This window comes from Salmo salar, chromosome 23 (genome assembly GCF_965601325.2).
Source record: "Salmo salar chromosome 23, fSalSal1, whole genome shotgun sequence".
In the NCBI taxonomy this organism is placed as follows: Eukaryota; Metazoa; Chordata; class Actinopteri; order Salmoniformes; family Salmonidae; genus Salmo; species Salmo salar.
Window position 1 is genome coordinate 38,907,474 of NC_138313.1, and position 14,835 is coordinate 38,922,308.

The 14,835-nt window shown below is 43.5% G+C and overlaps 1 protein-coding gene across 1 annotated transcript in view; it reads right to left on the minus strand.

Annotated features, from left to right (window-relative positions):
- grm8b (glutamate receptor, metabotropic 8b) overlaps positions 1-14,835 on the minus strand; it is a 240,733-nt gene that overhangs the window by 13,779 nt on the left and 212,119 nt on the right. The window contains exons 8-9 of the mRNA XM_014170001.2: positions 1,362-1,501; positions 96-1,031 (exon numbers count right to left, since the gene is read on the minus strand). Coding sequence (XP_014025476.1) covers positions 96-1,031; positions 1,362-1,501 — 1,076 coding nt within the window. The remainder of the gene's footprint in view (positions 1-95; positions 1,032-1,361; positions 1,502-14,835) is intronic.

Genomic DNA, 14,835 nt, shown 5'->3' on the forward strand with positions numbered 1-14,835 from the left:
AACAGAAAACCAGCAGGCTCTGGACATCGTAGGGTAAGATTTGAATACCCCCAATGTAGGTGTATCATATACAAATATGATCAAAACAGACTCACCCTTTCTGCCGACTGTGCCGTCCCAAAGAAGATGGGTATAAATGCTAACCAAATAATGCAGGTAGTGTACATAGTAAATCCAATAGGCTTGGCCTCGTTGAAGGTCTCTGGCACTCCCCTGGTCTTGATGGCATAAACAGTACATGTGACCATCAACAGGATACTGTATCCAAGCGAGCAGATGAGCGAGAGGTCTGAGATGTCACACTTGAGCACCCCGCGGGCGTTCTCAGGGTCCTGCGTGCGCTGCTCACCATAGTCCACTACCGTGTGCGGCGGGTCGGCGGCGAACCACACAAACACGCCCATTAACTGAACTGAGATCAGGCTGAAGGTTATGACCAGCTGGGAGGCCGGGGAGATGAACCGCGGTGGCGTCACAGCCTTCTTGCCCTGCTCGAAGATGCGGTGGATGCGGTTGGTTTTGGTAAGCAGAGCTGCGTAGCTGAAGCACATCCCCAGGCCTAGGAAAATGCGCCTAAAGGAGCAAACGGCAACGTCAGGGGCTGCGATCATGGGGAAGGTGATAGCATAGCACAGGAAGATACCTGTGAGCAAAACATAGCTCATCTCTCGGCCTGATGCTCGGACAATGGGCGTGTCGTGGTAACGCACAAAGGTGACAATGACGAAGGTGGTAGCCAGAATGCCCAGGATAGAGATAAAGACTGGCAACACTGCCCATGGTGAGTGCCACTCCAGCTTGATGATGGGGATAGGTTGGCACCCTGTGCGGTTCTGGTCAGGGCGTTGCTCATACGGGCACAGCTCACACATGAACTCACTGGCCTGGAAGTGGTAGCCCTCACAGCGCTCGCAGTGCCAGCAACATGGTACTCCCTTCACCACCTTCTTTCTCTCACCCATCTTGCAGGGCAGGCTGCACACAGAGGCGGGCACAGAGGTGTCTCCACTGGTCCACTGCATGGCATCCATCTGAGGGGGGCAGAATATGACATTGATCTTAAAAATGAGCAGGAACTAAAAGAAGATGACTCAATAACATGGACTTAATTTATCAACATCATCATTGTTGTCATCATCATCCTCATTAAATTAAGTCAAATCTCTCTCTTTCAATATTGGCAAATTAGTTAAATGGATTGTATATGACAGTTTTTTTTGAGATATTGGAGAAAATGTGTCCCCATGGAAGTAAATGTTATTTTTAACAACATTCTTAAGACTTGGATACAATAACATTAGGCAGAGACAAAGCAGTGACGTAACATTGAAGGAAAGTGGAGTAACGGCAATCATCCTTACATTTAGGTATAGCTGGTCGGTCCAGTGGCCAATGACCTTGTACTCTGCCGTTGATCTGTTGTTGATCTGGTACTGAAAGATGTCGTAGCGCCCTGGAGCATCGCCATTCTCATTAAATGTGACAGGAGTCCCAGCACTTCCTGTAAAACAGGAAGCCCACTGCAGTCAAAATTCAGTTTTTCCTGTGTTTTGTATCATATTGTACAATAGGTGATGAAACTAACACTGATAAAGTGTGAAGAAATGTGATCAGTGTTATTTCCTGATAGATGCTGGTTGAAAATACAATATACACAAGACCTATTCAGCAGTTTTGCATGGGCGGTAGTTTCGGCTTGTCTGATGACATCACCAGACCGTAAATTGGTTAATAGACCAATAACAAAGAGAGTTCCAAATCTCTCTGCCAATAACAGCTAGTTTTAAGTTTTCCCCTACCCACTCAGACCACTCCCAGACAGTCTGCTTGAGAAATATTGTTTTTGCCAAAAAAAAAATCTATATTAATGGGAAACTATTACAGTAAGGTAAGTTAATTGTTACTAAGAAATTATTTGATATTGATATAAAATCGGCTGCATTGGGCCTATTAACATTACTGAAAAATGTACATACATTTAGAGAAAATATGACTGAAACAATGAACTTGGCTGTTTGTGTTATTACAACATAACATAGCTTGAGTGTTTACAAGTTGCTAAATCCTCTGCTTAATTTCTTTACCCATGGTTCTGGTATTTAAATAGAAAAAAAGATGGAGAATGCATTGCCATTGTTATAGTCAAGGCTCTCTCGAGATTGTTTTTCAGTGTACCTGTCACAGATACAGCCAAGAAAAATGGTTTAGCCGTCACTATTGACTACAATCTACACTGCCAAAGTTCCAAATTCCTTTCAGGTAGCTATCTTGTCTCCCAGATGACCTGCCTACAGTAACACTGCTCATGTACCACCTCGTGTCCTTAAAACTCGTAAAATCCAACACAGTCGGGAAGGAAGTGGAGAGCATTATTAAAAATATACATCTCAAGAGAACCATGTATTATTACATTTTCTGCAGAGAAGTTGAGAGGATTGGGCCTGAAGTATCAGATAAAGAGATGTGACTCTCCAAAACACCACCCACAACCACATTATGTTTTCTGTGTCTGTCAGTGATAAATTAATCCATTGACACACTTTCCCACTGTGGGCACCTATCACCCTCTTGCCTTTGTGCGGCGGCTTGGCAGAGAGCTGCAAATTAAACAGGAAGAATAGGTATGATTGTTTGGACATACACAGCACATCTATCTGAATCTCACTGCAATACACACAAGTCTTAATTAGGCACAGGAGGAAATCCTCCAGTCTGAAGATATCCCCCTGTATTTTGGTGCCCTTTCAAGGTGGCACATAATTTAAAATAAAATAAATGTTATGATAAAGATCACTGGATGAGATTCGTACATTTTCATTTGTATTTTAATGACTAATGAAGGTTAGAAAATGCATGAGGGATTGGCGGCATACAAACATTCGCAATAACCAAGAATCCACGGTGATACAGTATGTTACTGAAATACTCACAGTACAATTTTATAGACATACAGTGCCTTCAGAAAGTATTCACACCCCTTGACTTTTCCCAAAATTGTTGATGTTACAAGGTAGGATTAAAGATTGATTTAATTGTAATTTTTTGTCAACGATCTACACAAAATACTCAAAGTAATGTCAAAATGGAAGAAAAATTCTAACATTTTGGAAAATAAATTCTGACATATGTAAAACATTTTAGAAAAAGAAAACACTTATATAGCTTGATTAGATAAGTATTCAACCCCCTGAGTCAATATATGTTAGAATCATTGTTGGCAGAGATTACAGCTTTGCGTCTTTCTGGGTAAGTCTCTATGAGCTTTGCATGCCTGGATTGTACAATATTTGCACATTATTCTTTTAAAAATTCTTCAAGCTCTGTCCAGTTGGTTTTGATCATTACTAGACAGTAATTTTCAAGTCTTGCTATAGATTTTCAAGCAGATTTCATTCGAATTGTAACTAGGCCACTCAGGAACATTGTAAGCAAACTGTTTTAGGTTTTTGTCTTGCTGAAAGCACAGGAGGTTGGTCGCACCTTATTGGAGAGGATGGGCTCGTGGCCATGGCTGGAGAGGAATAGGTAGAATGGTATCAAATACATAAATCACATGGTTTGATGCCATTCCATTCGCTCTGTTCCAGCCATTACTATTAGCTGTCCTCCCCTTAGAAGCCTCTAATAGCTGAAAGGTGAATTTGTCTACCAGTGTCTGTTAAAAAGGAGACTGAACCAGGTTTTCCTCTAAGATTTTGCCTGTGCTTAGCTCTATTCTGTTTCTTTTTATCCCAAAAAAACTCCCTATGATGAAAAGCATACCCATAACATGATGCAGCCACCACCATGCGTGAAAATATGAAAGGGAGATACCTAGTCAGTTGTCCAACTGAATGTATTCAACTGACATGTGTCTTCTGCATTTATCCCAACCCCTTTAAATTAGAGAGGTGCGGGGGGGCTGCCTTAATCGACATCCACATCTTTGGCTCCCGGGGAACAGGGGGTTAACTGCTATGCTCAGGGGCAGAACGACCAATTTTTACCTTGTCAGCTCAGGGATTCGATACAGCAACCTTCTGGTTACTGGCCCAACACTCTAATCACTAAGCTACCTGCCGCCCCAAGAGTGGTACTTAGTGATATGTTTTGCTCGATTTGCCCCAAACATAACGGTTTGTATTGGACATCCCTGAGCGGTTTCCTTCCTCTCCGGCAACTGAGTTAGGAAGGACACCTGTATCTATGCGAGTCATTGGAAAACCTCCCTGGTCTTTGTGGATGAATCTGTGTTTGAAATTCACTGCTAGACTGAGGACCTTAAAAATAATTGTATGTGTGGGGTACAGAGATGATGTAGTCATTCAAAAATCATGTTATACACTATTATTGCACACAGAGTGAGTCCATGCAATTTATTATGTGACTTGCAAAAAAAAATCCTGAACTTATTTAGGATCGCTATAACAAAAAGGTTGAATACTTATTGACTCAAGACATTTCAGCTTTTCATTTTTTATTAATTTGGAAAAATGTCTTTAAACATAATTCCACTTTGACATTATGGGATATTGTGTGTAGGTCAGTGACACAAAATCTAAATTGAATCCATTTTAAATTCAGGCAGTAACACAACAAAATGTGGAAAAAGTCAATGGGTGTGAATGCTTTCTGAAGCCACTGTATACCTATTCATCAACTGACTGATAAGCCAGCAACAATTAGCTTGCTTTGCGTATCAATGCATCTGACATGATATACTGTCATATCTGTAGTTCATCTATACTTTTGTCACATAGGTTCAAGTGATGCTACAGAATGGAACCACCTAGACTTAAACGATGACGGGCCAGTCTGACAATACCTCTGCTCTGACTCGGTCAAAAACAACAACATTAATGCTCATTCTTAACCGTTCTGCACTCCAATCAGCCCTTTGATTGTAACAAACGTGACTACATTTGTTTTATACTGCGACTCTGTGGCTCTTTACATAGATGATTAGATGGTTGGGCAATGCGTTGATTGAACCAATCACAGACATAATCACGGGTTGACCCACTCTCAAGCTTCCAATTACCCACGCAGCCTACAAAGTAGATTCCTTTAGAAACAGAATCCAGAGCAACGACATATTGTAATGAAAGAGCAGACACCCTCAGTAATTTATGATTACTGAGTGGGCGCAGGTTTTGATTATATCCAAGTCCTACCTTCTTCAACATGAATAAATGCATGGCAAATCGCATCTGCAAAGCGATGAATCATCATACCATCCTCGGGATCCAGAGCCCCCCCAGCAAAATCATGTTGATATGAAGTAAAAAATATTCCCCGAATATTTCTCGATAATGATGATGGTGCGGGGCTCTGGTATGAATGAATGATAAGATTGGAAATCAGCCCCAGTTACATGGTGACAACAGAGACACGGCAGAATGACAGCTTTCAACAGAATGTCAGACACTTGAAAGGTTTTCATGGGGCCAGATTAGTGCTCTCACATGGGATGCTCTCAAATCAAATCAAATCTATTTGTCACATGCGTCGAATACAACAGGTGTAATCCTTACCGTGAAATGCTTACTTACAAGCCCTTAACGATCCATTGTGACAGGCTGACCTGACCCTTGACATATGCAAAAAGCCCCTCCAAAACACAAATCTGTGTTCCAAGCAGTGGCATGAGAATGATGTGGATGATAGTGGATGATAGTGGATGATAGTGGATGACAGTGGATGATAGTGGATGATAGTGGATGACAGTGGATGACAGTGGATGATGTGGATGACAGTAAATGACAGTGGATGATATGGATTATAGTGGATGACAGTTGATGACAGTGGATGACAGTAAATGACAGTGGATGATAGTGGATGACAGTGGATGATAGTGGATGACGTGGATGACAGTAAATGACAGTGGATGATATGGATTATAGTGGATGACAGTAGATGACAGTGGATGACAGTGGATGATAGTGGATGACAGTGGATGATAGTGGATGACAGTGGATGATAGTGGATTATAGTGAATGACAGTGGATGACAGTGGATGACAGTGGACGATAGTGGATGAAAGTGGATGATATGGATGACAAAAGAGTGAAGAATCCGCACATTGCTCTAATGCTGACAAATTGTTTGTTTATTGGTAATGTTACATTTTTTGGTATCAATGTAGTGTCTTTGCATTTGGTATGGATGCAAATGAGCGCACCTCTCTTTTAGTGAGTTACTGTAAAAACTAAAACAAGCCATTGCATTAATCTCAAGGTAGATCTACTGGCATTTCATTCATCTCAAAGTAGGTCTACTGGCGTTTCATTAATCTCAAAGTAGATCTACTGGCGTTTCATTATTCTCAAAGTAGATCTACTGGCGTTTCATTAATCTCAAAGTAGATCTACTGGCATTTCATTCATCTCAAAGTAGATCTACTGGCGTTTCATTAATTACAGGCCACATACAAGGGTTTTACGTTCAAGATCAACCTGGGTATGGACCTTGAATTCAGCAGCTTATCACCAATGCTCCTTTCTGCCTCAAGGAATCTCAATCCAGAAGGCCAAAAGCTTTACTTTATGCCTTAGGCTAGAAGCAACAGGAAGGAGAGCTTTTGTAAAAGGCATGCATTGACAGATGACATTGAACTGTAGGTGGCTCGAGGATCTGTAAAAAAAAAAGGTGCAGTAATTGCTTGTGAATTATATACTGTGTTATGCTTCATAAATGGGTTATTGTGACAAGGCCTGCCAAAATCATGTCAATCTGATTTGTGCAGTCTCGAGGCTACGGCAGACAAACTTTCCCTTTTACAAAACTCTTCCGGACAGCACTGTATGAAAACAATATTTTTCATTGGTTGTTTTGTTCGTCAATAAAAAAGATGGAGGAGTGCTATTGTACAGTAGGTCATGTAGAACTCTCTGACTCCGGAGACATGTCCACATTTCATTTACCTCTAATGGAGGCCAATGTCCACACATATTTCATTTCCTCTATTGGCAGTGCAAATAAGTCATGGAAATGCCAATATATATTCTTATTCTCCGCTACAATTTCCCCCTTAAAGAGCCAACAGGGTCATGGTTCAAGTGTCTAATGGTAGCCCTGCTGTCAGCACGTGAGGTAAGAGTAGTCATTGTTTTATGTTCTATTAACTCAACGATTGCTATTGAATAGAACCCTGACTGAAGCGGCATTCTTTAGGACAGACAGGCAGCAGACATTAGACCTGAAAAACAGCAGTGGGAGATTTTCTAGCTTATTACAATTCATCTCCCACTATTGATTGTTTCTTGGCATCTCAGAGGGCTCAGGGTAGAGTCCTGCACGGGTCAGTTTCTAATATATACAGTATCGGACCCAATGCAGGATTCTGGCTCAGGGGTGGGAGAGGAAATTCTGCAACGAGCTACATATGGTTTGCAACCTGTCAGTGAATTCATTTAATTGTTTGTTTGTTCGTTCATTCAAACATCAAAAGGAAGGAATAAATAATGTGACACAGCAGAAAGCCCCAAAACTGAAACTGGACCCTTATCACTGTTTAGTTAAAAGTCCATGTCCAAACTAATGGACGAAATCACCCTGATGACTATTCTATTTCTCTATGCTCTAGTAATCGTGTTCTAAACAAGACACAAAAGCCTTTATATTCTGATGGTTTTATCATAGTAAATGTTAGCATTAGAGGCAAATAGTCCTGTTTATGCTCATTCTCTATTAGCCTCCTGACACTAATCTAAAAATAAGCGTATGTATGAAGCCACTCAGGCGAATGGGAACGCGGTTGGGTTAGCAATTAGCCTCTGGCTATAGTCACAGTCACTGTCGAAGCGCTGCTCAAAGCTTGGACGTCTGATTCGGTACATTTCAAACTCTGTTTACGGGTAACCCCTACGCTTTGCTCCCAAAAACCAGTGTGGAGAAAAAAAACCTCTATTGATGCTCATATGTGACGATGTGTGTGTGTTCATACGCTAAGTAACCCCTACAGTCTCAATCAAGCATTTTATACACAGGCAGGAACAGACTCACACATGCATGTGTGTTGGAATACTATGTGTATTTCATAAGGTAAGGCACTCCTGTACATTCAATCATCCTGTCTTTAACCTATCAATCTGCATTATTTCTTGAAAAGATTATTGTGCATAACATTCATCCTACACTTAGAATTGCAAATGCATGCATAACTTTTTCCTCTTTTTGTTGTCGTTACTTTAATTGAATTCAATGATTAAGGGATGTTTCATCATCCAACGCAGCACTGATGTGGGTTTGACTGAACACAGGCTTGCAATTTCTGTCCCGCAGTCATATTCATTGCTAATTCAATGTTTTTTCTCCCAAAATAACACAGTGCAGTTCCACATTCATCAAGTTTGGCAGAGATATGAATCCCTTCAAGGTCTGAAGATTGTTAAAAAATCAACTGAAGCTTTACTAGTTCTGCATGCTTGCCGTGAAAAGCCAGTGAGAATGCCTATTCCCCTGCTCCATATTTCTCCCTAGCCCATTGCCGGAGAAGAAGATAGAATAATTATTCAGATCTGCCTCTCCCGCTCAGGTAGGGAGCTGGGAGGAGAGACGCTTGTGGATATATGGAAACTTACCCGACTGAGGTATTGAAATTTTGAGGCAGATCAAGGAAAAGCATGCAAAATAGCTACACATGAGGGGAAAGATGAGAGGAGGGAAGAGTGCTTTTTACAAGTTACTCACGCTGTTTCCATATGGACAGCCAAAGGAAAAAGATGTAGGAGTCAACACCTTCTGTTGTACGAATTACTTTTGATGTTCACTTGTTTTTCTAACATGATACAACACAGTATGGTCTTAGTTTAAGGACTGAGAAATATTACCAAACTTAGGTAGGGCCTTTGTGCTGAAAGCATGGGCCTTTGTGCTGAAAGCATGGGCCTTTGTGCTGAAAGCATGGGCCTTTGTGCTGAAGGGACAGACCACATTCTTGAAAAAACAGTTAAGTCTTTCTGCCTCTGTATGTGTGTCTACAGGGCCTGTGAAGTCTTTCTGCCTCTGTATGTGTGTCTACAGGGCCTGTGAAGTCTTTCTGCCTCTGTATGTGTGTCTACTGGGCCTGTGAAGTCTTTCTGCCTCTGTATGTGTGTCTACAGGGCCTGTGAAGTCTTTCTGCCTCTGTATGTGTGTCTACGGGGCCTGTGAAGTCTTTCTGCCTCTGTATGTGTGTCTACGGGGCCTGTGAAGTCTTTCTGCCTCTGTATGTGTGTCTACGGGGCCTGTGAAGTCTTTCTGCCTACAATACAGACGGTTGGCCAAGGGTAAATAGTCTACATAGAGTGATTAACTGACTCATTCAGCACCACGAGCATAAAGAAATCCATTTGAAAACCTTAACCTCAATGGAGTCAGAGCATGGGGAGATATGTGAAGTGTTATTTCTTTCTCCCTCTATCTAAGCAAGTCCATCTCGCCACACACTTTGAAAAGGATGACAACCTTGAAAATGGATGCTGAAGTAACAGGCGTGAGATGAAGATGTACCGGCTTTATCTACTGTAGCCTTTTATCACACCCATTCAAGAGGTACTTTGGTGTAGAATTACAAAAGTACTGGGCCAAGGTTAAATGAATCACATTGTTATCTCACAACTCTGAACGTGAGCTGTCTTCGGCTTTGCACGTGTTCCGAGAGAGGGACATATAAATGACTGTATGTTCTGAACTGAAGAGAGACAGGGACATATAAACAACTGTATGTTCTGAACTGAAGAGAGACAGGGACATATAAACAACTGTATGTTCTGAACTGAAGAGAGACAGGGACATATAAACAACTGTATGTTCTGAACTGAAGAGAGACAGGGACATATAAACAACTGTATGTTCTGAACTGAAGAGAGACAGGGACATATAAACAACTGTATCTGTGAATTATCAGTCCAGCATGTGATAAAAACACAATAGGAAGAGAAAGACAATCCTTTCTGACAAATAGTTACTTTATGGTGAATTAGCTATGTAGTTCTAAGTAATGAAATAAAGTATGAACAATAATCTTAGCTTAGAAACAATTAAGAACCTCAGAGTTAGATTCTACAGCTTTAAGCTCTATATGTGTAAAATATATGGTGATGTGTGGTTGTGCTGGTGGTGATAAATGCCTGATGTTATTCATCCCATTGATGAAGACGCCAGAGCTGAATCAGAAGTACTGAGCTTTTTCTTATCCCTTAAAGGAAAAAGACTCCCAATTATTTTTTCATTGGAGTTTGTTAGAGTGAAGAGTCAGACTATTGGGTCTTGAAGTGTCCCTAAAAGTAGTTTTTGACAGCCGTGGAGCTTATTAATCATGGACTCACTCTCTGAAGTGGTAATCCAAGCCATGGAAGTGACAAATAATAATCAAACCATGAATTACAGACTGAAACAGATCGTGGGGGATCGAAGAAGGATGCCGGATTGGCGCATATTCAAAAAAAATCTGTTCTAACAAAGTGGATATTCGTCAAATCAGCCATGATTGATGTATTGTAACAGGCCCACAATGTGGTTACTAAAGTCAGATTTTGATATACACTGCTCAAAAAAATAAAGGGAACACTTAAACAACACAATGTAACTCCAAGTCAATCACACTTCTGTGAAATCAAACTGTCCACTTAGGAAGCAACAATGATTGACAATACATTTCACATGCTGTTGTGCAAATGGAATAGACAACAGGTGGAAATTATAGGCAATTAGCAAGACACCCCCAATAAAGGAGTGGTTCTGCAGGTGGGGACCACAGACCACTTCTCAGTTCATATGCTTCCTGGCTGATGTTTTGGTCACTTTTGAATGCTGGCGGTGCTTTCACTCTCGTGGTAGCATGAGACGGAGTCTACAACCCACACAAGTGGCTCAGGTAGTGCAGCTCATCCAGGATGGCAAATCAATGCGAGCTGTGGCAAGAATGTTTGCTGTGTCTGTCAGCGTAGTGTCCAGAGCATGGAGGCGCTACCAGGAGACAGCCCAGTACATCAGGAGACGTGGAGGAGGCCGTAGGAGGGCAACAACCCAGCAGCAGGACCGCTACCTCCGCCTTTGTGCAAGGAGGAGCAGGAGAAGCACTGCCAGAGCCCTGAAAAATGACCTCCAGTAGGCCACAAATGTGCATGTGTCTGCTCAAACGGTCAGAAACAGACTCCATGAGGGTGGTATGAGGGCCCAACGTCCACAGGTGGAGGTTTCTTACAGCCCAACACCGTGCAGGACGTTTGGCATTTGCCAGAGAACACCAAGATTAGCAAATTCGCTCTTCACAAATTCGCTCTTCACAGATGAAAGCAGGTTCACACTGAGCACGTGACAGACGTGACAGAGTCTGGAGACGCAGTGGAGAACGTTCTGCTGCCTGCAACATCCTCCAGCATGACCGGTTTGGCGGTGGGTCAGTCATGGTGTGGGGTGGCATTTCTTTGGGGGGCCGCACAGCCCTCCATGTGCTCGCCAGAGGTAGCCTGACTGCCATTAGGTACCGAGATGAGATCCTCAGACCCCTTGTGAGACCATATGCTGGTGCGGTTGGCCCTGGGTTCCTCCTAATGCAAGACAATGCTAGACCTCATGTGGCTGGAGTGTGTCAGCAGTTCCTGCAAGAGGAAGGCATTGATGCTATGGACTGGCCCGCCCGTTCCCCAGACCTGAATCCAATTGAGCACATCTGGGACATCATGTCTCGCTCCATCCACCAACGCCACGTTGCACCACAGACTGTCCAGGAGTTGGCGGATGCTTTAGTCCAGGTCTGGGAGGAGATCCCTCAGGAGACCATCCGCCACCTCATCAGGAGCATGCCCAGGCATTGTAGGGAGGTCATACAGGCATGTGGAGGCCACACACACACTACTAAGCCTCATTTTGACTTGTTTTAAGGACATTACATCAAAGTTGGATCAGCCTGCAGTGTGGTTTTCCACTTTAATTTTGAGTGTGACTCCAAATCCAGACCTCCATGGGTTGATAAATTGGATTTCCATTGATTATTTTTGTGTGATTTTGTTGTCAGCACATTCAACTATGTAAAGAAAAAAGTATTTAATAAGATTATTTCTTTCATTCAGATCTAGGATGTGTTGTTTAAGTGTTCCCTTTATTTTTTTGAGCAGTATATTTGTCTGTTTTCAATGTAGAACATTTAGCAGTTATCCTTTTTCAGGTTTAGAAGAAGTAACTGCTAAATGCTAACTCCCATTCGTATGAGCTGGTAGCATAGCTAGCATACAGAAATCGGTGGTTGTAGTCAAAGTAGTTTTTAGCTGTAATGCAGTTGATTGGTGATGATGACATATATTGGGGTTGACATCCATATAAGCATTTTACTCTGATTTTTACCTCAACATAGTGTGAAATACACAAATAAACAATATCCTAATTGTGGCTAATTTTGATGGAGGAAATGAGGAGATTAGGGATCTTTCCCCCACGCATTTCCATGGCATTTCCATTCTTTTGGTCGAGTTCGATTGACCTCTTTACTGCATGTATAAGCCAACAATTATTGTGATACTGTATGAATACCAATTTGTTTTATTGAACCCGAGACAATACCCATGATAAGAATTGAACACAGAGACTGTGTGAATCTCTAGTCTAGCTGACAGAGATCTATCTATGGCTACCCTCAAAGAAGACCCATCTTGACAGATGACCAAAACTGTGAAAATAGGTAGAACAAGATGAGAGGAGAAACTGGACGAGTCAGGAGAAGAGAAGGAGAGTGAAGAGAGAAGGGCAGAGAAGGAGAGTGGAGAGAGAAGAGCAGAGGAGGAGAGTGGAGAGAGAAGAGCAGAGGAGAGTGGAGAGAGAAGAGCAGAGGAGGAGAGTGGAGAGAGAAGAGCAGAGGAGGAGAGTGAAGAGAGAAGAGCAGAGGAGGAGAGTGGGGAGAGAAGAGAAAAGAGCAGAGGAAGAGAGTGGAGAGAGAAGAGAAAAGAGCAGAGGAGGAGAGTGAAGGGAGAAGAGCAGAGGAGGAGAGTGGAGAGAGAAGAGAGAAGAGCAGAGGAGGAGAGTGAAGAGAAGAGCAGAGGAGGAGAGTGGAGAGAGAAGAGAAAAGAGCAGAGGAGGAGAGTGAAGGGAGAAGAGCAGAGGAGGAGAGTGAAGAGAGAAGAGCAGAGGAGGAGAGTGGAGAGAGAAGAGAGAAGAGCAGAGGAGGAGAGTGGAGAGAGAAGAGAGAAGAGCAGAGGGGAGAGAGAAGAGCAGAGGAGGAGAGTGAAGAGAGAAGAGCAGAAGAGGAGAGTGAAGAGAGAAGAGCAGAGGAGGAGAGTGAAGAGAGAAGAGCAGAGGAGGAGAGTGAAGAGAGAGGAGCAGAGGAGGAGAGTGAAGAGAGAGGAGCAGAGAAGGAGAGTGAAGAGAGAAGAGCAGAGGAGGAGAGTGGAGAGAGAAGAGAGAAGAGCAGAGGAGGAGAGTGAAGAGAGAAGAGCAGAGGAGGAGAGTGAGCAGAGGAGAGTGGAGAGAGAATAGCAGAGGAGGAGAGTGAAGAGAGAAGAGCAGAGGAGGAGAGTGGAGAGTGAAGAGATAAGAGCAGAGGAGGAGAGTGGAGAGAGAAGAGAGAAGAGCAGAGGAGGAGAGTGAGCAGAGAAGAGCAGAGGAGGAGAGCGGAGAGAAGAGCAGAGGAGGAGAGTGGGGAGAGAAGAGAAAAGAGCAGAGGAGGAGAGTGGAGAGAGAAGAGCAGAGGAGGAGAGTGAAGAGAGAATAGCAGAGGAGGAGAGTGAAGAGAGAAGAGCAGAGGAGGAGAGTGAAGAGAGAAGAGCAGAGGAGGAGAGTGAAGAGAGAGGAGCAGAGGAGGAGAGTGAAGAGAGAGGAGCAGAGGAGGAGAGTGAAGAGAGAAGAGCAGAGGAGGAGAGTGAGCAGAGGAGAGTGGAGAGAGAATAGCAGAGGAGGAGAGTGAGCAGAGAAGAGCAGAGGAGGAGAGTGAAGAGTGAAGAGATAAGAGCAGAGGAGGAGAGTGGAGAGAGAAGAGAGAAGAGCGGAGGAGAGTGAAGAGAGAAGAGCAGAGGAGGAGAGCGGAGAGAGAAGAGCAGAGGAGGAGAATGAAGAGAACAGCAGAGGAGAGTGGAGAGAGAAGAGAGAAGAGCAGAGGAGGAGAGTGAAGACAGAAGAGCAGAGGAGGAGAGTGAAGAGATAAGAGCAGAGGAGGAGAGTGGAGAGAGAAGAGAGAAGAGCTAAGGAGGAGAATGAAGAGAACAGCAGAGGAGAGTGGAGAGAGAAGAGAGAAGAGCAGAGGAGGAGAGTGAAGACAGAAGAGCAGAGGAGGAGAGTGAAGAGAGAAGAGCAGAGGAGGAGAGTGGAGAGAGAAGAGAGAAGAGCAGAGGAGGAGAGTGAAGACAGAAGACCAGAGGAGGAGAGTGGAGAGAGAAGAGAGAAGAGCAGATGAGGAGAGTGAAGAGATAAGAGCAGAGGAGGAGAGTGGAGAGAGAAGAGAGAAGAGCAGAGGAGGAGAGCTGAGAGAGAAGAGCAGAGGAGGAGAGCGGAGAGAGAAGAGCAGAGGAGGAGAGTGAAGAAGGAAGAGCAGAGGAGGAGAGTAGGGAGAGAAGAGAGAAGAGCAGAGGAGGAGAGTGAAGAGAGAAGAGCAGAGGAGGAGAGCGGAGAGAGAAGAGAGAAGAGCAGAGGAGGAGAGTGAGCAGAGGAGAGTGGAGAGAAAAGAGCAGAGGAGGAGAGTGAGCAGAGGAGAGTGGAGAGAAGAGCAGAGGAGAGTGGAGAGAGAAGAGCAGAGGAGGAGAGTGAAGAGAGAAGAGCAGAGGAGGAGAGTGAAGAGAGAAGAGCAGAGGAGGACAGTGGAGAGAGAAGAGCAGAGGAGGACAGTGGAGAGAGAAGAGCAGAGGAGGAGAGTGAAGAGAGAAGAGCAGAGGAGGAGAGTGAGCAGAG